General features: G+C 37.7%; 1 protein-coding gene across 1 annotated transcript; it reads right to left on the bottom strand.

Moving 5' to 3' along the window:
* Positions 1 to 432: 432 nt before the first annotated feature.
* LOC137295831 (egalitarian protein homolog) lies at positions 433 to 21,972 on the bottom strand. The gene is made up of 2 exons (XM_067827386.1): positions 21,901 to 21,972; positions 433 to 4,423 (listed from the first exon to the last, which is right to left on the bottom strand). The coding sequence occupies exon 2, from the start codon at positions 4,350 to 4,352 to the stop codon at positions 2,595 to 2,597; it is 1,758 nt and encodes a 585-aa protein (XP_067683487.1). The 5' UTR covers positions 4,353 to 4,423; positions 21,901 to 21,972; the 3' UTR covers positions 433 to 2,594.
* Between the last annotated feature and the right edge of the window lie 1,229 nt (positions 21,973 to 23,201).

The following is a 23,201-nucleotide window of genomic DNA, read 5'->3' as shown; positions in this document are numbered from 1 at the left end:
GGCAGAAAATGATATTAAACATTACCATTTCCCCAAACATTTTACATGGTAATAAGTGTTAAGGCTTCAAATACGGGACGAGTCTGAGCAAGACTACTCATACTGAGTGCCTCAGAATCCTTGATAAATGCCTGTAAATCAAAAGACTGGCATAAAAAACACCCCTGAAATTGTCTATCTAAATGCCATTACAGATAAAGAAGCTGAAAATGATCCTTCCAAAACCAGTCCTGAAATTCACTGGCGAATGTCAGTCATGCAATAAGTTAAGAGCAAAACGTGTGAAATACATACTAAATGAGGTAGATAGCTAAAGCAAAACTAACAAATTTCCTTCACAAAAAACACTAAGCACCCTTATCGAAATGTGGTCGAAACGTGAGGAAATTGTATAAAACTGTTCAAGTTGCACTTCATTTCCTTCCATAACACTTTTTCTTTTTTTCTGATTAAGTAGCAAACTACTTTTATAGGAAAGCAATATGAATACAACTTGAACAAATCTACATGTCATGTTCAACATAGAAATGTATTTTCATATCTGTATTAACTTCCTTGACTACACAATGAGGACATATTTTGACCTGGAACTGTGTTATACACAGGCATTTCCCGACATGATGAAGTTATCTATCAAACTCAGTAATCATTTGTACCATATGCTGATACATTGTACACTGGCAGGTCCACTGGCAGGTCCACTGGCAGCATATAATCTCATTTCCTTCATAAACCTAAATCAAGTCCCCAGCCAGGTCACTTCAAAATACTGAATTCACCACCATGAACATTCATATTCAGACGAAAACAACTTGAAGTAAACCATCAAATAGTCCATCAAAATACACTTCCATGCTTCTTAAAAAACAAACAAATAATCCAACCCAACTGTTGTAGTTTTAAGCATAGTAGTCAGACATAACAGCCTTGGTTGTATGATCTGTCAAACAAACAACAGAGCCAGTTTTACTCATTGACTGGATTATGCCAATCAACATCAGGTGTCACAGATAGATGCAGTGAAACATGGTGCAAAAGAAAAGGTGTGTTCTATTGCATGTAATTTTGATTTGATTTTGTGAGTGGTGATACCCATGAAACTGAGCATGGTTCAATCAATAAAGCAATACTGGCCTTGCAGATCACAAAATTTGGCACTTATGAGTACAGAAATCTTAAAAGGGTGCAATATTTGGCCAATTGGAATTACAACCACATTGTATACCACTAACTTTTGAGAAACGTAAAAGAAAATTTTCATTAAAAAAGAATGGTGTTTCATACTGTTCAAATGTCTAAAAGGTCTAACTGTAACACAACAGTGCAGACATCTGAAACCATTGTGAGTTGTCAAACATTAGGGGCTGTTCTGGCATAAATATTGCACCCCTTTAGAATAGAGTTGGCATGCTTTACACAATTCTCTGAAAATCCTGACATATTACAAACAAAAGAGTGATAAAATATAAAAAAAACAAGACCTGCTTTTCAAATCTGAATCAGATATTTAAATCTAGATAAACAATGTTTAGTTCTGATCAAATGTTTTAACTTGCCAACATAATCAGTTCACATTTAAAAGGCACATTATCCATGGATTCACAGATGTGTCATATAAATAGCAATTGGTTTCAACTTGATGACCAGATGAAAATAAATCTCATGTATATATATTTTTACCATATTTTCCATGCTTTGTTTTTGTACAATGACTGGTTAATAACCTCTCTTTATGGAGCAAAATTATTCTTCACAAGGAGTACAAACAAACAAAAGAAATGATTATTTGACATCAGTCTATAACTTCTAACATTGCATATACACCTTTCCTTCAAATATAGATTACATTACATATGTGTGCATACAAATCATCACAAATATGGATAAATGTTTAATCATTCTTTTTACAATTAACTTTTTACAACAAAAATACCTAAGGTACTTGAAAATTCATTCTGGGTTTGAATTCCAAAACCAGATACAAAGTTCTCCAGAACACGTTCAAACAAATATTAGAGATATGGCAATATTTTGTACTTCATAAGATACCTCAGTTCTAGATTACATTTATTTTCAGATACAAATGTAAGATTATCCATGTATGTCCGAATCATTACCAACAAGGTGCATACAATTTGGTGACAATTACAGCCATCTCATGATATAGTGTCAATGTCGCCATTCATTCAGACTATTTCATCAAAAGGGCATTGTATTAATTCACTGCAATCAATGTCTTTCACCATTAAACATGCCGTGCTACAACACTTGGACAAGTAGAAAATAAGCATCATTTGGTTTTTAAATGTATTTTTCTCATGCTAAGCTTGGGTGACCCATAAGTGAGGACTCCGCACTGTAATGGACTTCCTTGCAAAGGGGAGGTGGCACAAGCTGAAAACCTTCAGTCAAAAAATCTCAAATCAAGCAAAAATCTATACATCAAAACACAAATTCCAGTGAAAATTGCACACAAAATTTGAATGTTACAGAGTGCACTGCATCATGATTTTTCACCTTGATTTTACAAGTGTGTGAAATCTAACATTTTTTGTAATAAATATCACGAAAGATAGTCGAAACTAAAAAGATGTTCAAATATTTTCATGGTACAGCTGAGTGGCTAAAATGTCACCAGTGACTATTGTCTGGCACGCAATTTCAGCTGTTTTCTTCTCAGGCACCTGTGTTGCATCGGCCCTTTTGTGTCTTGGACTCTCCCCTTTTTCCGTTCCATTTGTCAGTTTCTTTTCTGTGACTTCTCTGGGGCTGTCACTGATCACTGACTTGTTCATGTAATATCGCTCGGCAACCATTGTTAACTGTGGGCTTTCATCTTCCTCATCACTGAAGTAAATTTCCTCAACACCTTTCAAGCCATCAACTTCATTTGGCTTGAAATTCCACACGGGTACCACTCCAGCACCACTAGGAGCTGCATCTGAAAAAGCATATTTAATTCCACCTATCGTTAATGGTGTTGTCACTTCAGTACTGTCATTCATATCTGGGATAGCCTTTCTCATTTCTTCCTCAATATTGCTAACAGGAGTCACTACATCTTTAGGTGTGCCATCAAGCTGTAGATCAAGCTTGGCAGCAACCTTTTCAATGAGGTCCTCTATCGATTCATGTTCCTTCCATACTTTTGTAGCCCGCCAACGTGCTCTGCTTCCTTTTGATGCAGGTATTGCATCAAAACAGACAGTTTCTCCAACCCTCAGCAGTTTATTAAGATCATCAATGTGTTTGCCAAATATTGTCCGATCTATGAAAACATGTTCGTGTTTGCCGAGATCAATGATTCCCCAAAGTTTAGCGACATGGTAGACCTTCCCTTTCCTACTAGTGACTGTAGGCTTGGTTTGCACTTGAGGTCTGCTTCCCGTGATGATTACATTTAGTCGAGTATTCTTGATGACAGAAACCATTCCATCCTCAGAGATCGTGAAGATGTTGGAATGGGTACGGATGAACTTTTCCAGTTCTTGCTTTCCCCAACCAATTGTATTGCGCAGACTTTCTGGTGCTTGGTTGAAGTTACCAGAAAGACTGTTGATCTTCATGTCACCTTTCTTCTCAATAATTCCTTTAATAAACATAACAGCTTTGTACTCATTGGCTGTCATAGTTACAGGGCCAGGTTTTGACCCTGATGTAGGTGTTTTGGGTGCAGCAGTTGGTGGTTTCATCTCTGCAACATCCAATGATTTGGGTCTCCGTTTCAATCTGGGAGTGTGTTGAGAAGGCAGTACCAAAGGATCATGAGCCCCAATTGATGATGTCAGTTTCAGATCTTCTATGGGCTCAGCATTTGGGTTCACAGCACTGTATGTAACATTGTCCTTCAGACTAACAATATCATCCTTAACATCAAAGATGAGAGGATGCTTTAGTATCCATTCTGTGAACTTATTCTGTGGCCCAACACATTCTCTGATTTCCACGGACGCTTGAGAAAGGTGGCCAGCCAGACTAGCGACTGGCATCATGGTCTCTCCTTTCCGCATCATCTTGCTTCGAAAGTACTGAACAGCCTCTGTTTCAATAGAGACGTCAGGAAGACTCTGGCCGGAAGATGATGCCGGACTACTTTCTCGAAAATTACCCCCAAGAGAGGCAGTGCCATCGTTCAAGCTTACAAGGTTTCCGTTGACAGTAAACAGGGACGGATACTTTAACAGAAACTTTTTCAGTCCAGATTCATTACCCCCAGCAGCCTGTCTCATTTCTGGCGTAAAATTGCGGCTGCCGAAGCGCCCTGCGAGCTGACTGATGGTCAGGGGCACTGTGCTGTACATCAGCGTTTCCAGGAAGTACAACATCACTTTGTGACCTGGATCATCAGCCATCTTTTCGAAATACAGAAACGACGAATCTGAACTTAAAAGTTAGCCTCTTCGAAAAACTTTAGTTTCCAAACCTGAAATGAGAAAGGAGATGAAGTTATGTATGATGTCCACAAACGGTGCACAAAAATTCAACATTGTCACTTATTAAAATACCTTCACTTGACATACATTAGATAAGGTGAATAATAGAAATGGGTACATTTTTTAGATAAGTGACAGTTCATTATAAATAATAAAATGGAATGAAACTGGAAGGGCAGGATACTGTAAATACATTTCAAAACTGAAACACAACACATTCCTGTTTAACTTGTGATAAGGAAGCATACAACAGCCCAAAATCAAAGCCAAATACCAACATTTTTTTTTCGGATATGTGGAAAAAAGCATCCTAAAAGTCATCTTTCGTTATTAAAATTTCACAAAAAGTTTGTAAGCTTGTGTAATGGGTGCCCACTGGGAGGCAGCCCAGTGACAGCAGTTCAATGCAGAATATACCTCTGTGTTTCCCTGTTCATGGTTTATTATGGACTTTGCATTGTGTAATTTTAATAAAGGATGGAAATCTACAAACCAGTGGAACAGTGCACACTATTCTTCTGTTCAGTGGCACTTATCTCTTTCAACAAAATATGACACAAGGCAGAAGTGTAAACAATAATAATAATTTATTCTGTTAAATAAAAAGCAATGTCTGAAAAGCGAACGTTGTGTGAGAATTGCTCTCTCGTGGTCCTGAATCTGCGTACGGCTATAAAATTACACATTAATGTAGAATATCTAATTTCCTATCTGTTGGTATAAATATAACTATGACTACCTCAGGGGTTTGAGATATATACACTGTTAATTGTTGTCCAAAACTTTTGTGTGCGTTAGAAACCAGTAAATTTCCTCCTTTTTTTTATCATGCACCAATAAAAGTACTCTGCTACGAATTTTATTTGTCTTCAGTACAAAAAGTGTGAGCGAAGAAAATACAGCTTGTCATCTGAACATCGTAAGTGTACATGAAATGGACTTATGTGCTAATGCATAACGTCATATGCACAAAATAAAAATGACCCGCAATAAATGTCAAAAGCTAATTTTCTTTTATGACGTCAGACGTCAACATAGAGGTCATGCATGTATAAAGATTAGGGGGCATAACTCTGCTATGCTTTACATTAGATCAATGTAACTCAGATCTCATGGAGAGAATTTGCTGTGGATACAGATATTTTTATTTTCGTTATATTTCGTTCGCAGTGAACCATACTATTCCAATACAAAGTTCCCCAAAGTGAGAGGATACCTTTTGGTAGTTTCACAATTTGTAAGAAAATTGTGTGGCATCACTACCGATGACTGATTTCTTTCAAAATGGCGGCTTTGCTTACAAGGGTGCACAGGATTTTGTGAGGACTCTTTCCTTGATTCGGGGATCATTCGTACATAAATGTCAGATGTAAGTAATCAGAATTATTCGGACTATCTGCGTATTATTATATGTTTTTATCGTTTACATTATAAATGACGGAAGAAGCCAGAAATGCGGACGTATTTTTGCGTCAGTCATGGCGTCACGCTGCACTAATAATTTGACAGTTTCTTATGAATTATCACATGATTGCATTGTATTTATTTTTAATTTGCTATTTCTTGCTACGATGCTCTTCCCCTTAATATTCTAAGCGTATTGAGCCAGTGTAAGCTATGATTGGACGGCTGGATGTTGGGAAATTTCCGAAAATGCTACGTAGAGTAGGAAGAGGTTGGGCATATATGCTCCTGTGGCATCCAGGGGGGTAACAAAAACAAAACCTACTTCCTAAACCAATTCCTACATTTACTTGATTCCTAACGCTAATTTCTCACCCAACCCACACTAACTACATATTAATCACGTAAAATATACATCATAATCTATTTTTCCCAACCCGACCACAGTTTAAAATCTACTCAACAATACGAGTCCTAACATAACAAACCAACCCTAACGAGGCGGAGAGAGCATCCCCCGTTTATCGGCAGTGTACTTACTTGCTCGAAACACCAAAACGCAAGCCAACGATATCAGTCGTATCAGGCTGTTATATACCCCGTGAGCTAACCTCCGAAACGTCACAACGAAGAGTTATGATTGGCTACGCAACAATGAACAACTCAGCCTGGTTCCCTGGGTCTGTTTCGCCTGTGCTTACGATCAATGACGGAACGTTAGTGCAGGCGCAACAGACCAAGGGAACCAGGCTCTAATCAACTTCACTGCGGCACTGCGCACCTTCGCCACCCAACATGGCAGACAGCGAAGGGATACAACAGGCACCGAACTACACTATATAACCGACGAAGGAAATTCCAACGGAATTTTCTGCCAAACGTGAGTAATAAGTAGAATACAAGAAAACGACGCCAATACAGTACTTGCACAACAGGCAAAGATGTAACTATAAGCCATCTAACCTATTTGTTTTAAAGGTCACAGGCAGCGTAAATCACAACATTGCAGATTCTGATGCCTTTCGCTATGCACTTACCGAAACAAATAATAAAAAAATGCCAATTCAACCCATTCATAAATGTCAACTGAAAGGAAAACAACGCGCCCGCGAAATCGGAGTTCCAACGATTCACTAAATGTCCCCCATCGCTGGGGGGAAAAAGCTGTGCTGCGCTGCGCCCATACGCATGCGTAGTGAATAAGGTCACGCAGCTTGCAACAGTATGCATGCCCGGAGTACGAGGTCATGATCAGTAATCTTGGTTATGTACACAGGCAAGTTCACAATCTACTCGTTACATAAAAAATGTTACAGTGTTAAGCCGCCTTTGTCACAGAGAAAGCTCAATGTCTGGTTTATTGACACCCATATGTCTGCCTGAGCACAGGCAAACTGTAGCACAAATGGGTTGCGCAGCATAGACAATATGACAAGTCTCTGTATATACGAGCGAAGCGAGCAAAGGTTGGCAACGTACTTCCATCGCTTCGGATCAAAACGATATTTTTTATGTCAAAATAACTATCGCCACCATCAAAGGTACACTTCCATTCCATCACTTGCCTGTGCTCTTACATTTCTTATCCCATGTTTGGTAATTACTCACGTGAAATATGTTTTATTCAACATTTTACGCGCCATTTGTGGTATTCAGATCGCTCTTCACCTCCATTCCCAGCTATAAAATATTTCAGGTGAGTATCTGTTCAACATGGGATTGGAAATGTGAGAGCACAACCCAGTGAAGAAATGGGTGTATACTTTTGATGGTGGCGTTTTTTTTCATTTTGACATGAAAAATATTTTTCGAACCGAAGAGAGGAAAGTATGTTGCCAACCTTTGCTCGCTTCGCTCGTATTATTTTCTCTATGCTGCGCAACCCATTTGCGCTACAGTTTGCCTGTGTTTGAACACCTATCAGGCTATTCGCCATAAACAAGTAAATTGATTAATAACTCGTGCAACCGAGTGCTGTCTCTGCCACATTATGTACAAAAACGTAGTAGGCTGAGATATCCGAATTCCTCGGTTGCCGAACATTCTTCACAAAAAAAACCTGAATTTTTCTAGAGACAATTTACCTTGTATATCCGAATGTTCGGTTTCCGTATCCGAACGGTCAATTTTTTAACGAAACATCAAAATGTGTTTAAATTTGCTTCATATATCCGAACACCAAAGCTGACATCGGCATGATGTTGGATGTTTACCGTTTATAAACAGTGATCACTGCTTTTCACTGTTCTCGGCGAGATATCAAAACACGAAGTCTATCATGTCTGTCGCTTGCCAATTCATTGTGTGTCTAGCTAGTTAATTTACTGTTTATTGAAGACATGTATTTATCACCGAGCGTGTAGGTTATTTAGAGAAGAAATAACTAAAGTTTGACACAGAGTCGAATCGTTGATTGGGTAAGCATAAATATTGACTTGGGGCGTCAGTCCTTATGCAGATGACAACAGATCTCTTTCGTGATTGGCTGCTGTTTTTTGACAGATGAGATCACGTGGAAGGCGTATATATTTAGGAGATAAACATACTGTGTTGGGAAATCAGAGGTATATAACGAAATTATAATAGCTCTAAATTTGATTTAAAACTGAACGCGTAGCGTGAGGTTTTAAATACAAAATTTAGAGCTATTATAATTTTGTTATATATCATTGGTTTTCCAACACAATACGTTTATCTCCATTCTACCATTACCGTGTTATTCTGATTTTAAACAAATACTTAACGTGTTGGAAAATCAGAGGTATATAACGTGATTATATACCTCTGGATGACTTTGATTAACCAATCACAAGCCAGTATTTACTGAAGTCATGGTAGAATGCTTCTTGACAATGCGGCACATCACAACTGCAAGAATCTTAAACTGACTAATGTTACTGTCCATTTCTTGCCGCCGAACACAACCGCACACATCCAACCCATGGATGCAGGAATCATATGGCAAACATTGACTTCACACCAAGTGAGATCTCACATCGAAGATCTGATTTATCACGGTTATCACGTCGAAAAATGCCGACATCACAAATCTGGAACTGTTATTAAAGTTTCAAGCTGCAAATAATAACTGCTGCCCACCAACAGTCATCAATGGTAACATATTTTCTTAGTATTGAGAACAGACGGGCATTTGTAATTGATACTATGTGAATATTAAATATTTTCTTTGCAGATCCACATTCTTTTCACAATCACATACAAATAATAAATGGTACTCATCTTCCAAAACTCCTAGATTACAACTTCTGTATACAGGAATGTTTTCACATTTATTTTGTCTCAACAGATTTACTTTAAACTAATGCAAGGCAATATGTAATTTACAGAATGCACAAATCAAGGTCTGGTCACTTAGTGCTATAAGATATAGTTCAGGCTGTAACAATGATTTGAAAGTCAAGTAATTCTTTAAATATGTAGATTCATTAAGTGGATAAGGCCAGACCTTGGAATATATAGTCTGGTTCATAATTATTGAGAATTTTTCTTCTTACTTTGAGCTATCCTAACACCTCAACTGATTCACTGATACTTAAAACTAAGTAATGGTATAAGGGAGGGAACTCATCTTGGCCTACTGAGTATAGTACAATTAGAGTTACCTCCCCTGAATTTGTAGCAGACGTCATTTTCCTCAGCACTGTCAACAATGTCTGCTGAAGATAAAAGAAGGTTGATCTTTGAGTTGTGTAATCAAGGAATTGATGATGTAAATACATTGGCAGAGAGAACAGGAACTCCTCTTTCTACTGTGTATAGAATTAGGAAGAATTTTAAAGAGGGAAAGGATTTTGGGCACCAGAAAGGAGCAGGGAGACCCAGAAAATTGGACTTCTCAGATCGCGTCTGGCTGGGAATTTTAGCGTCTAAAAAGCAAAGGGCAAGCATCTCCAACATCAGGTATGAAATGATAGAAAGGGGATCAACAGTTGTATCAAAATCTACAGTTAGAAGAAATTTGATTGATCTTGGATGGGAGAAAAAGACTGGAATTCCTTCTCCTCTCATGAAACAAGAACATAAAGACAGGCGTGTTGAGTGGTGTTTGGCACATGAAAACTTTGACTGGGAAAATGTGATTTTTACTGATGAAAGCTGAATATGGGTATATCCCAATAATGTGAAAATATGGACAAAGTCTGCGTCAGCACCGTTGTATCGACGACCTAAATACAGCCCAAAGTTTCATGTATGGGGAGGGATATCCTTATTAGGAACGACCCCGGTGTTTGTGTTTGAGGGAAATCTGACAAGTCAACGCTACACTAACATATTAGATAATTTTCTCCTTCCAAGTGCACATGTGTTTTATGGAAATGACTGGATTTTGCAGCAAGATAATTATCCTAAACACACCGCAAAACATGCCAAGCAGTGGTTTCAGGAGAAAAATGTGACTGCATTACCATTTCCTGCATATAGTCCTGACTTAAATCCCATTGAGAACATTTGGGGGATGATGAAGGAATGTGTGAATCAAAAGGGGTTGACAAAAATTGAAGACATGAAGAGAGAAGTGGTCCGATACTGGGACAGCATAACTCACGAGACACTAACCTCTCTGATAGGAAGTATGCCTACCCGTCTTAGACTGTGCCGTGAAGCTCAAGGAGACTTGATAAAATATTAAATTGTTACCTACACAACATGAAAAGGTCAGTTCACTTTCACAATACATTCAATTTTATCTGATTTGTTCTCGTTTAATATTATGAAATGCTTTAGCTATTCTCAATAATTTTGAACCATACTGTATATCATGGACTCTTTATGGAAAAGTACTGGGAACAGATTTTTGAAGCTCTCTTAGCGCTAAGACTGACTTCGAAAATCTAGGCCCTGATAAACATTTGTATGCATATTGTTGATAACTCCTTATGTACTTTCTGTAATGCTGAACCAGAATCTATGCAACATGTGTTTTTGGACTCTAGGGTAAGTGAAATATTTTGGAGACGATTTTCACAATGGATTGAATCCAAGTGTCTCCATGTAGGTAAGACACGTCTTACTTTACATTAAATCCTTTTGGGCTCTTCTCAAATTTTCAAACTGATGTTTTTATTTAATATTCTTGCTATCCAAATTTCCCCTTTACAGTGCAAAACTCGCCTTGTTCCATAATCTGCACCAGTCTTACAAACCTTCCTAGCTCTGGACTTTGGGAAGACAGATCCCTCTTCTACAGCGTGCACTCAAAGGGGTTGTAAATATGATTGCTTCACCAGTTAGACTAGGTAACTGCCAGCTGTGTTCGGCAGACTGTAAGTGCCTACCTCATCATCTGTTGCATGAATGCCCTGACCAGCGTGTTCGTGACAACCGAGAGACTTTGTGGCTCTCCATCCTGGACACATTTGGGGCAGTTGTATGTGTCATGCTGCACTCCATGGAACTGGATGAACAAACAAGAACCCTTCTTTGGGGGCATTCCCTCGATATTGAATAAACTGCTACGCTTAGTTGGATGTTTCTTTCTCTCCATTGGCCTCACTTGCCATCAGCATTTTAACTAAATAACCCCACTGCTTAACTTCAAGTCTCCAAGCTTGGGGGAACTAAAGACACTCACTCACTCACCTTCATGGAGCAAAATGCAAAACTACCTACCAAACATAAAACATTTCGAAACCAGGTTAAATACTACTACCAGAAATGAGATGCTTTAATAAATCCAATCATACTGAATTTTATAGGAAACAGGCCTCTCATGAATACCTTTGCAGTGTTCATGAATAGTGTCTCACAAATCTGGCACATTTGCCAATGGTTAGACAGAAGTCCCCAATCTTCTGGCCCCAGTGTCTGACTGAATATGTTACAATGACTTTGTCTCAAGTTGTTATTTAATAATAATAATAAGAGTATTTATATAGCGCTGACTTCCACCATACAAAGGCAATGCTCAAAGTGCTGACAAGTCACAGTTAATATGCACAAGATCATCCACAGGTTTAAGAAACATATTTTTGAAACAGGTATGTTTTGAATCTCTTTTTGAAGAGTGGCAGAGTTGGCACTAGTTTTAGATGAAGGGGCAGAGTGTTCCAAAGGGTAGCAGCTGAATACTGAAAGGACTTGGCACCAAATGATTTGAGTTTGAGTAGGCACACACAGGAGAAACTGATCATGGGAGCATAGAGCTCTGAAAGGAGTGTACAGTGTCGTGAGGTCTTGAAAGTAGAGAGGTCCCATGTTGTGAATTGCCTGGTAAGTGAGAATCAGTGTTTTGAATTTGATGCGCTCACGAATATGAAGCCAATGGAGAGATCTTGAATGGGTGGCATGTGACAAGATGGCTTGCTTCTTATAATACAGGCAGCAATGTTCTGAATCTTTTGTAACTTATTGGTCAATTCATTTGAAACTCCAAACAATAAACTGTTACAGTTATCTAGGCGAGAGATGACTAAAGTTCTCATGAGACATGCTGTAGCATCTTGTGTCAACAGATGGCGAATGGATCCAATGTTTCTCAAATGGAAGTAACAGCATTTGCATAACTGTGAAACTTGAGTTTCCATAGAAAGACTGCAGTCAATATGAACACTTAAGTTCTTAGTGCCACATTTCTTTAGTCTTGTAGGTGGTCCTATGAACAGTGCTTCGGTCTTGTCATCATTCAATATCAACATGTTCAATGACATCCAATGCTGAATTGTTGAGATGCAGCTCTTGATAATAATAATAATAATAACTGTTTTTTCTTCATTTATATTAAAGTGGTATGTGGCATGTGACACTTGTTCACTGTTTATGAATCTATGTTTATAATGTTTGTCATTATATAATGTTAATTTCAATGCCAATCATGAGAAATGTTAAATCTGAAATTATGTGCTTAATTTTATTCTGTGGGTCCTGTGAATTTTCAGTGGATCAGACAGACATCTGAAACTTACAGGACCCAATATCCTGTTACTTTAAACCACCATTCGTAAACACTGCCTTTGGTGACGAGCTATAATATGAGTGTGAGCATATGTGTGTGTGAGAGAGGATGTGTGTGTGTGTGTGTCGTGTTTGCATGTGTGCATGTTATTTTTCATTTGTTACTCCACAACAAAGCTGAATATTACTTCTCAAGCATCAAATCTCGAATGTGAAAAGCTTCTAGTGGGTGTGAATGTGCGTATCGATAAGTATGAGTGACACATATATTATTTATTTTAATCTTTATATGTTTCCCCCTCCCGTCATGTAAATACAAAGTTGTCAGATCAATCAACGAATGTACATTTTAAAAGAATAAAAATAAAAACATTAAGAATCTGGATTTGAAAAAACATATTAGAATATTCAATCGTCAGCATAACGAAAATTGGTTGATGAATGTACAACTGAAATATTCAAAGCACATACACTTTTCCAACCTTAAGGCTTGCATGTAAAGCAGAAACATGCATGTTTCTTGCTAGTTTCTCTCATTTTAATGAATATATTTGTATAACTTTTCACAATTACACAACACACAACAGACGGTCCAGTGGACCAAAGACATTTAATGGTTGTGCTAACTAGACTGGCCTTCTCAAATGCTGGTACCCTGACATGGGGCATAGTTTGCTTATATTACTCTTCACAGACCATTTAGCATTATGGCCAGTCTTTACCACAGATCGCTGTTTGTATGTGTAAACAAGATTAATTAGAACATCACACCAGTCCAAGGAGCGTGCTTGTTAATAGTATAAATACTTTTAAAGAAGCCTTGGTATCATCTTTGTCAGACATCTTACTTAATTGGCTTGGATTATGATTATAGGTATAATCTGACGAGTCAGAACAAGTATGACAGCCAGACTGTTTTTTGTGATTGCTAATGATTAGATGCCTTCTGAGTAGAAGTTGGTGTGTGTGGATGATAATAGCATTTAAGTATTAATACCCATCTTCATGTTTTCATTAAAAAATATGTGTCAATGAGCATCTTAAACAATATTTTTTCCATCATTTGCATGCAGTATGATTTAATGTAATCGTTTGTAATGTAACCATAGTTATTTTGTTATTTAAGATGAGACATTTTATATCATATGAAGACATAAAAAAAACTTATTATGATTTTAAGTAAAAACAAAACAAAAAAAAACCCCACATATTTCCTCCATCTTGTGCTATCCAAACATGAAAAACCATTTGTGAAAAGTAAGTGATGGACATCTAAAACCCATGTATGTTTCCCATTCAAGGTAAAAATCATGAAGATTAGCAATCTTAATTTCACTTTATTTGATTTACTTTTCTATTTAATGTGAAATTTATCAGTACATATATTCTAGTCTATATTTAATTACCCATTTTCTTCAGTAATTCATTCATCATACTATCATCAAAGTTTTATAATGCATTTATCATTAGTATCACTTTGAATGACTTTGGAAGTAAAAAAAATGAATTTAGTTTAAATTCTGTTTGATAACTGTGGCAGTGCTCACCCTCAGACAGAACTCCACCAGGCCTGACCTTATACCTTACAAGTGTTGCAAATGGACTAAACCACCTTACTGGCATCCTTGATATATCCAGGGTGTACGTTTCGATAAGTCTCCACTATACCCTGGATGCATCTACGGTTTGGTCCGAAAATGTTATTACCTCCCTTTGCTAGCTCACATTCTCACTTTCAGCCAATCAGCTAAGCTGCTGTTACAACTGCGAAGGTATGTCTGCAGTGCGACTCCGATTTAGGAGAAATCATACAGACATATTAATGTCCGCAGTGCGACTCTGATTTAGGAGAAATCATACAGACACATTGATAGTTCCCCGAAAATTAAAAAAAAAATATATGCAAGAACTCCTTCTGCCTCTTTCAGAGAATTACCGCATGGGTCGCGTTGTAATGTTTAATCGGTTAGATGATTTAAAAAGCGAAAGTGTGTTGTGATTGGTTCGCACACCTTCCCAGCATATCCACCTGATTGGATAAAAAGCCAACCAAGGGAGACAATAAATTTATCGGGCTTAGCTGTAGATGCATCCAGGGTATGGTGGAGACTTGTCAGAATGTACACCCTGGAGATATCGAGGATGCCTTACAGGTTGTGAAGAATATATCCATATTAACAAAACTAATCCCTTAACAAAGTAACAGGTGGTTTGTCTAAGATTCTAAGTTTGGTACCTCTTAGAGGCAAACTTAGAAAAAACAATGGAATTTTTGGTTCTTAATATCTTTCATTCTGGAGTATCTTAATCACTGCACTTCCGCTCTATTGGCCAGAGATACCTAAGTTACCTGTAAAAAGCCCTGCCATAAGTGTTACGAGTGTGTATTTTCTGTATATTTTGTTATTATTTAGGTAATATTTATTATTGGGTCACAATGTTTAGTGTTTTGAACAACAATTATGACAGGTCACATTTCGTACAATAGATGGTCAGCATTTTAAAGATTTTTGGCAGCAGGCTCTCTGGAAATTATCTGCCCAGGACTTTCTATTTGTTTACTTCTGGGAGGTTATTCTAGGTCTGTCCACGTTAGTGGCATTGGTCGTATTTGCTCGAACTTTCAGGAAATGACTGAATATATACATAAGTACTAGTTGTCGTGTGGGGACACCGGGATACACACAATTACTGGAGTATGTACATCATCTGCATCTGTCAAAACCTGGTCAGCGCTGACAGACCGCTCTGTTACATTCTGCATAACTTTCTCTCTCGCACTAAGACTTTGGTGAGTTTGCTATATATATATATATATATATATATATATATATATATATATATATATATATATATATATATATATATATATATATATAGTGACCCATTGCTTTAGATTTTGTCTCATTTGTACTGTATTTGAAATCAGTATTGTGAAACTGACTTGTGACTTTGTATAACTTGCTCTCTACTTGCTGATATATATTTGAATGTTTTCGACTTGTCTTTGTTCTGTTTTGCTGGTTATCAGGGTATTTCTTACACCTTTTATCACTGCAAATTCTTAACCGTAACATAAGTTACAGCTATATCAAAATGAATCGGGAAATGATTTTTTATTGACATCTACTTGAGACTGTGGGACGAATACCAGCTGCTGAGCAGGGCTTCCTTTCACAAAGCACTCAGGAGATCGTAAGTCACTAAGCTAACCTTAGTGCTGTATTAAGGAACGGGAGTTAAGGTTAACCTTAGTAAAAGGCTGCTTTCTGACCCAGGCCAAGATTAACCCCTGTGTACATGTGATAAATTATATTCAGTCCTTACACCATTGAAAATGGACATATTAATTCCCCTTATAATATTTCCAACAAGCATCCACAAATGACTCTTAATGACATTCTACAATTAGAATCATCAGATTTATAAATGGCTCACATTGTCATACATTGAAGTAACTCTAACAGTGAACCTTGGAAACAGACATCATTCATATAATAAGCTACAATCAAAGGTGAAAAACAACATGGTATCTCAACATGATTCAGAAACTGTTCCACTGTAGAAAATTGACATGTGTAAGGTGAGAGCATGTACAGTAAGCCTTTACCATGTTGAAGCGAGTACCTGCTATTGCCAGTACATACACCAGGCAGACAAAGCACCTGTTTAACATTTAATATCTAACAGGTATTTCTAACATGCATTATCCCATTAAAGTATCCATCACAGTTCACCACAATGCAGAAAAACACACTGTACTTAGGTTACTCATGCTCTGCAATTACACCTTCTGAATTTTTGCTACACAATTCACGTATGTATGAAGCAAACTATGCTGCAGGGTAGCAGCTGTCAGCATAATAACTGACTTTGGTCACAAACAACTCACATTGTTGCTGCCTTTCATGATCCCTGGAAGACAGTCAAGACAACCACTTAGCATGCTTAGTGAGGACTTCATGCCACTTCAAATAATATTTGACATATTCTTAGTATGAGTTTGTTATTGGTGTTAATGGTTAATGCTATATTCAGCATTACTCCAGCCACAAAAGTGAGGCCTAAAAATGACTGTGTATGGACCAGACAATTCAGTGATTGATATAATAAGCAAAGATACATGCCAACCAAGTAGCCGAGCCTGATCAGCTGATCCATTTAGTCACCTCTTGTAATCTGTCACCAGCAAAGGTCTGGAAGGGGACTTGGTGGAGATGGGAAGGGGTGGGTCTGTTCCAACCTGCAGTCTGCAGAGTGTTAGGGAAGGGTAAAATTGTGTAGTTATACCTCAAGATGTTTACCACTGACAAAACAACCAGGAATACAATCAGTGTCTGGGAATACAAGGACCTTACATGGCAGAGCCTGATACCAGGGCCTGACTGATGAATAGATATCAACAAAGCAAAGACACCTTGGCTTGAATGTACAAACTCAAGTTGCTAGAACCTCCATCAATCAAACAACAAATGAAGACATATTGTTACTTTTACAATGCTGAAAGAGATGAGAAACATTTGACTACATTTCAATGGTCTCTTCTCCTATTTTCTCTCAAGGCTGATGTATGACCCTGACAACATGTTTTCATTAGAGAAATAAACCCTAGCAGTTTTAGAAAGCTTGCTCATGAAGTTTACTTGATAACTGTGGCAGTGCTCCCCTCGGAAAGAACTCCACCAAGTCTGACCATATACCTTGCAGGCATTGCATCATGTTACCTTGGTTTCTGGTAACTTTTTATATTCTATATTCATATTTCTACATGATAATATTTCTAATAAGATACAACTTATCTAAGACTCTACAAATTTTGGACCTTAACCTGACTCACCAGTACCAACATGTGAAGCCCAATCTAAACATTTGAAGTTCAAACAAGGCTTGGTCACCCTGACTGACTATTAACATATCATGTTGAATCATATACTGTGATTATTGTTCTCTTGTCATTAGAAAAGGTTAGGTGTTGAACTGAGCAACAGCACTGTCAGAAATAGCATCGAGTCAGGGAAATGTTGAGAACATTACTGAACTAAATATTCTATCGAACGAACAACAGTAGTTCACAATTATCTGCCTGGATAAACACATAATGATAAGCCTGAGTTTGAAACCATGACTGAAAAGTAACTCAAGTGTTGACAGTAAAAGATTGCTAAGCAGATGATAGTAAAGACGGAAAATGTGTTCTGGCAAATCTATCAATATTACTGGTACTACCATAATTATGAATTCATATTTCTACATACTGGCAGCAACACAATGCTAATGTACAATGAACATACAGATTGCTGATGTATAATTCATACTAATAGTTATTATTCATGTGTGGAAGAAAAGTCATTGCACAGGTCCAAAATCAATCCAGAGAACTCTGACATCAATGTGATATGAGGTCTACAGATTGAAAACATATTGGGTAAACACCTGAAACAGCTTGGTTATCTACAAGTCCTTAGGGAAGCAGCTAACTCACACCACTAATCAAGTTAACATGCCAACTTCTCATGAAACCACACTCAGTGTTGGGACTCGTGGAAATACTGGAATATGTCAAAGAATGAAATATATGGGCAACACTGCTTTTCATGTATATTTCATGAGAAGTGATGAGAAGTGTGTTTTAATCTTAAAGTCTGATCAGAAATATTATTTTGTACAGTAACAAGGAAATGGAAGGAATCGTTTCGTTTTTACAGATTCATCTCAGATTCCAAACCCATGCCTTTGCCAAACAAACTGGGGAACTGTGACTAATATTTCATTCAAATTTTGCAGAGGTTTTATTCACATTTCAATCTAGAGCTCTAATAAATCTTTCTCTCTATCACTGTTACTGATTCTGTTATCTGCATTACACTAGTCACTTCCACAAATCTGTAATAAGTCATAGTAACATTATAATAAATGGGGAAATTTGTACACTCTGATTGTAAATAATATTCAAAACAACTGTGGCATAATCTCAATCTCTACGCAGATAGAAACCTGTTTTCTGTTTACTTTCTACTTTCAGAGTGATTTATTCTTCATGTGTGCACCACTTTAAGGGATGAAACAATAAACAATAATGTAGATTGGTGATTTGAATCTAAGGCAGTAGGTGATGTAACAGGTATTCGAAACGGCACTGAACAGCTGGGAGACATCTGTTGCAGCTAACTATCATGTTAACTTGCAAGATGTTATCAGTCTGATAATGTTCCTCTTAAACATTTAACTTACAAATGTTCTGTTGCCACAGCTACAGCAGGACATGCTTAAAAATATGGTTTGCATGAGTATAATATATGCACACAGAAACTTATGAAAATGGCTTAAGTAGATACACTGTTTGAAATAGGTCTTGATGATGGATCCCATGTTATAGCATTATCATGTAAGGTAAGAGCTTTGACAAAGACCCTTTAATTTTCATGAATTACAAACACTTCTAAAACAGGGGTTCTAATTTTTTTTTTGAAAAGCCACTTGCCACAGGGCAAACATATACATATTACTACACAACTCTAATCAGGACAATTCTGAAAAACAACCTCAGCACTATACCACTTAAATTCATTCGAAAAACTTACGAGATTTCATTCTGAATGTTGCAGTTATCAAAAGCTTCATTCAAGCCTACTCCTGTTAACAGATAACATATTTAAACTAATGAAAAAATCACTTTAGATACTGTCAGGGCTAAGAGCTATTGAAGCTTATGCTCAGTAAGCCAATATCAACAAAAAATACCTGGAGGACAAATACAAAGCAGGCAAGACACAATCCATACATCCTCAGTAATGCACAATGATGGATGACACAGTATTGTCTCTATGGGGTGTATTGCAACATGGCTCTGAGTCCTGATACCCGAGTTAAACAAGATCTTGAAAGACAAAATACAGCTGTATTAAGTTACCTCATCTTGATGCAATCACTAAAATCAGCACACAAGACAGTTATAGACAGCAATGTGCCCCCAACAATGCAGTGTCAGGTAACTGATCAACACTCTGTGAACAGTCATTCAGTTACTGTTCAGGTATGTGTGGTATGTAGAAGCAGTCATGTGGAAAATCTTGCCGTCACTGTAGGCCATCAAGCAGCATATCTCCAGCATATTGGTCAAGCTGAATTTTCCTGGATCCTGCTTGTGACCCACATAGTGGACAGAGCACTTTTAGAAGTTTGCATTTACATTCCAATATAAAGATGTTAAGCACTTTGCACTCCACTGCTAAAATGAGTGTGGAACTAGAATTTGAATTATTCTCATTTGGTAATAACACTATGTTAATAAAGCCTGTGACAAATTACTCACACAATTATTTTTGCAGTGAATAAGTTCATGTCACTTTAATACCTGTTGTCTTGACTGGCCCAAATACATGAAAGTACTGCACCAGATATTTGGAGTAAATCACTTACTTACTCTACCAATGTGTGATAATCTACTCATGTATGTTCATTCCAATATAAAGATGTTAAGCACTTTGCACTCCACTGCTAAAATGAGTGTGGAACTAGAATTTGAATTATTCTCATTTGGTAATAACACTATGTTAATAAAGCCCGTGACAAATTACTCACACAATTATTTTTGCAGTGAATAAGTTCATGTCACTTTAATACCTGTTGTCTTGACTGGCCCAAATACATGAAAGTACTGCACCAGATATTTGGAGTAAATCACTTACTTACTCTACCAATGTGTGATAATCTACTCATGTATGTTCAGTGATATTGAGGAAATAACAATTCTGTATTTTGCATACATACATATTAACAATTGTATATCGTCAATATCTAGTTCAACTGATCAACTGACCATTTTCTCTCTATCATGGAATGTCCATCACAACACCAATCGTATTTTCACTCTAAACTCCCTGGGAACCCTACAACTCTTGCTGCCCAGTAGGAGCACTGAGTTAATGTAGCTTTCCCATCCTTACACATAGTGACAGTACTTTGACCATGTTTATTAAACACTGCTGTACCCACAAGTAGGTGTTTGCATGCATTTATGTGGCCACCCTCTGGTCATGTACCAACAGACTTATGGGTTCTTTTAACAAATGTTTATGAGCACAGGTTTGTATACTGTACACTAGGAGTAGTGACTACTTTGGAAGAGTCTGCACACAAAGTTGTTTTCTTAACACCCAGTCACAGGTGGGCTTGATCCCGGCACGTCCAAGGTTTTTGCTTACAATAGGCATTGTTTATGAAAAAAGACCCAAATAACAAGGGCACTTTGCAGAAACTGGAGAAAAACTGCTATGAAGAAAGCCCACGGAAGGTGTTCACTTCTACAAAACATGATAACATCTTTTAGAACTGAGGGGCAGTGGAGTAGCCCAGTGGAGGAACTTTGCTCATCATGATAAAGACCCAGGTACAATACACACACATGGGTATAATGTGTGAAGCCCATTTTTGGTGTCCCACACCCTGATATTGCTGGAATATTGCTATAAGCAGCATTAAACTAACAAAATATTTCTAAATCAAAAAGTTTGTCAAAGCCTCTTAGGCCCATATTCCATCCAATCTAAAAAAGAGTATGAACTTATGAAGCATTTTTCGTTGATCTAGACTCGTGCCTACTGCCTATTGACAAAAATATATAACAGCATCCCACGTTGTCAGTTAAAAATTGTCACTGTCCAGGACAGAAAACAGGCGTCAGTTTCAGTCTGTCTACACCAGATTATAGGTAACAAAGACTACGTTCCTCAGCTAGCAGCGAACATTGCAAAGGCATTACAGCATTTCGTGGCAGCATTCCAGAAACATACTGAGAGGGAGTGTACTAGGGGGAGGGGTAAAAAACGGGTGTGGCTTCACAGGCGAAAGCAATACCCAAACGTGAAGTGGCTTAATCGTGGTCGTGCTATCATTCTTCGAACGTCTCCCTTTGAAATCAGGCGAGGTAAATACTGATATTAGATCATCGAGCACCAACATTCCGAGAGTGTACGAATATGAACTGCGTTCTCGCAGACCCGAAACGTCATCTAAGCATCTGCCCATTGCTGATGGAATTTCGTCATATCAACACACATATTCAATTAAACCCGATACAGTTGCAATACAGACACACATATGGAAGACTCGTATTGAAGTTTTGGTATAAACAACAAATATAATGTCTTACCAAACTAAAATTTTCCGAAAGTTTGAAGAAGCTCAACGAAAGCTGCCATCTTGGGAAGTTTTGCCAAGATATGGTTTTCTTGACAACTTCTCACTCGACATTACAAATCGACTGCGTTTTAACCCGTCAACTTGGGTTCTTACAAGCAACGACATGTAGTCAGCAGTATACGGGGTTTTGAATATCCAATCGGATTATGTATTGTATAACGAAGACTATGAACGATCTCAATAAGTACCTGGGCCTATTAACGCCCGTGTAGGTAATTTTGTTACAAAGAGTAATCCAAGCGTTAAAGGAACTGACCATTTGATAGTCTGCGGTTAAGTGGTTAAAGCGGGTATGTCGTTAAATATAATATCATTCAGACAATACTGGACACAAAAATATGTTCCTCAGAATTAACAAGACTGCTTTCTCTTACTAATGTCTTGATAATAAAAAATAACGGGCTCGGCTACTTCGCTTAGAGAAAACAGCGTGTATACATCGTGAAACAAGTGATTGTAAAAAATATAGATCTGTTTTGTTTCTAACAGTAACAACTGTCCTATACACATATTTTGTACATTAATTTTTTCGGGAACATTTTTGAGGACAGATTATCTATTTTCTTTAACCCAATCCCGACAGATTACCTCCGGCAGGTATACGGTGTTTATAGTTGTAAACACAATGCTTGCTTTGTCAACCGTGTGCCTTGAAACTCCTAGCAATACTGTATTCAGCTCAATATGCCCTGGTAATCTCGCGACCGTCTGTAATATGTAATAATGTATGCAAACAGTGGGAACAAATGGAGAATCGAACCGGGTCTCCAACGCGAGTAGCGAACGACTTAACCACAAGACTACCCAAACGTCCATGACGCAGAAGACTTCTTGCTTGTTTTATCACGACAGAATAGAGGTAAACACAGTGCATTTTCACTACAGACCTGTGTTCCGTTTCAGATTTAACTGAATTTGGATCCCTCCACATTAGAAACACAATACCTTTATTACATAAATATATTTCTGAGTTCCCCTCGCAGGAGTGAAAGAACCAGGTTTTACATCTGTGTTTCACACATCGGTTTGTGGGAGAAAATAATGACTGATATTTACAGTATTGTGAAACCGATGTTCACAGGTATGGGTTCAACTTAGGATCACAGTCTAGTAGTCAAACCAGTGATCAGCGGATCCTGGTCAATACCACTCTCGATATCTCCAGGGTACACGTTCTGACAAGTCTCCACTATACCCTGGATGCATCCACGACTCATTTATTACCTCCCTTGGCTGTTTTTTTTATCCAAT

This window comes from Haliotis asinina, chromosome 9 (assembly GCF_037392515.1).
Source record: "Haliotis asinina isolate JCU_RB_2024 chromosome 9, JCU_Hal_asi_v2, whole genome shotgun sequence".
NCBI lineage: Eukaryota > Metazoa > Mollusca > Gastropoda > Lepetellida > Haliotidae > Haliotis > Haliotis asinina.
The sequence above is the reverse complement of the archived record's forward strand: the minus strand, read 5'-3'. Positions and strand labels throughout refer to the sequence as shown.

Bases quoted from the DNA above. Each gene is read 5' to 3' on its own strand.
- LOC137295831 (XM_067827386.1), bottom strand. From the start codon at position 4,352: ATGGCTGATGATCCAGGTCACAAAGTGATGTTGTACTTCCTGGAAACG.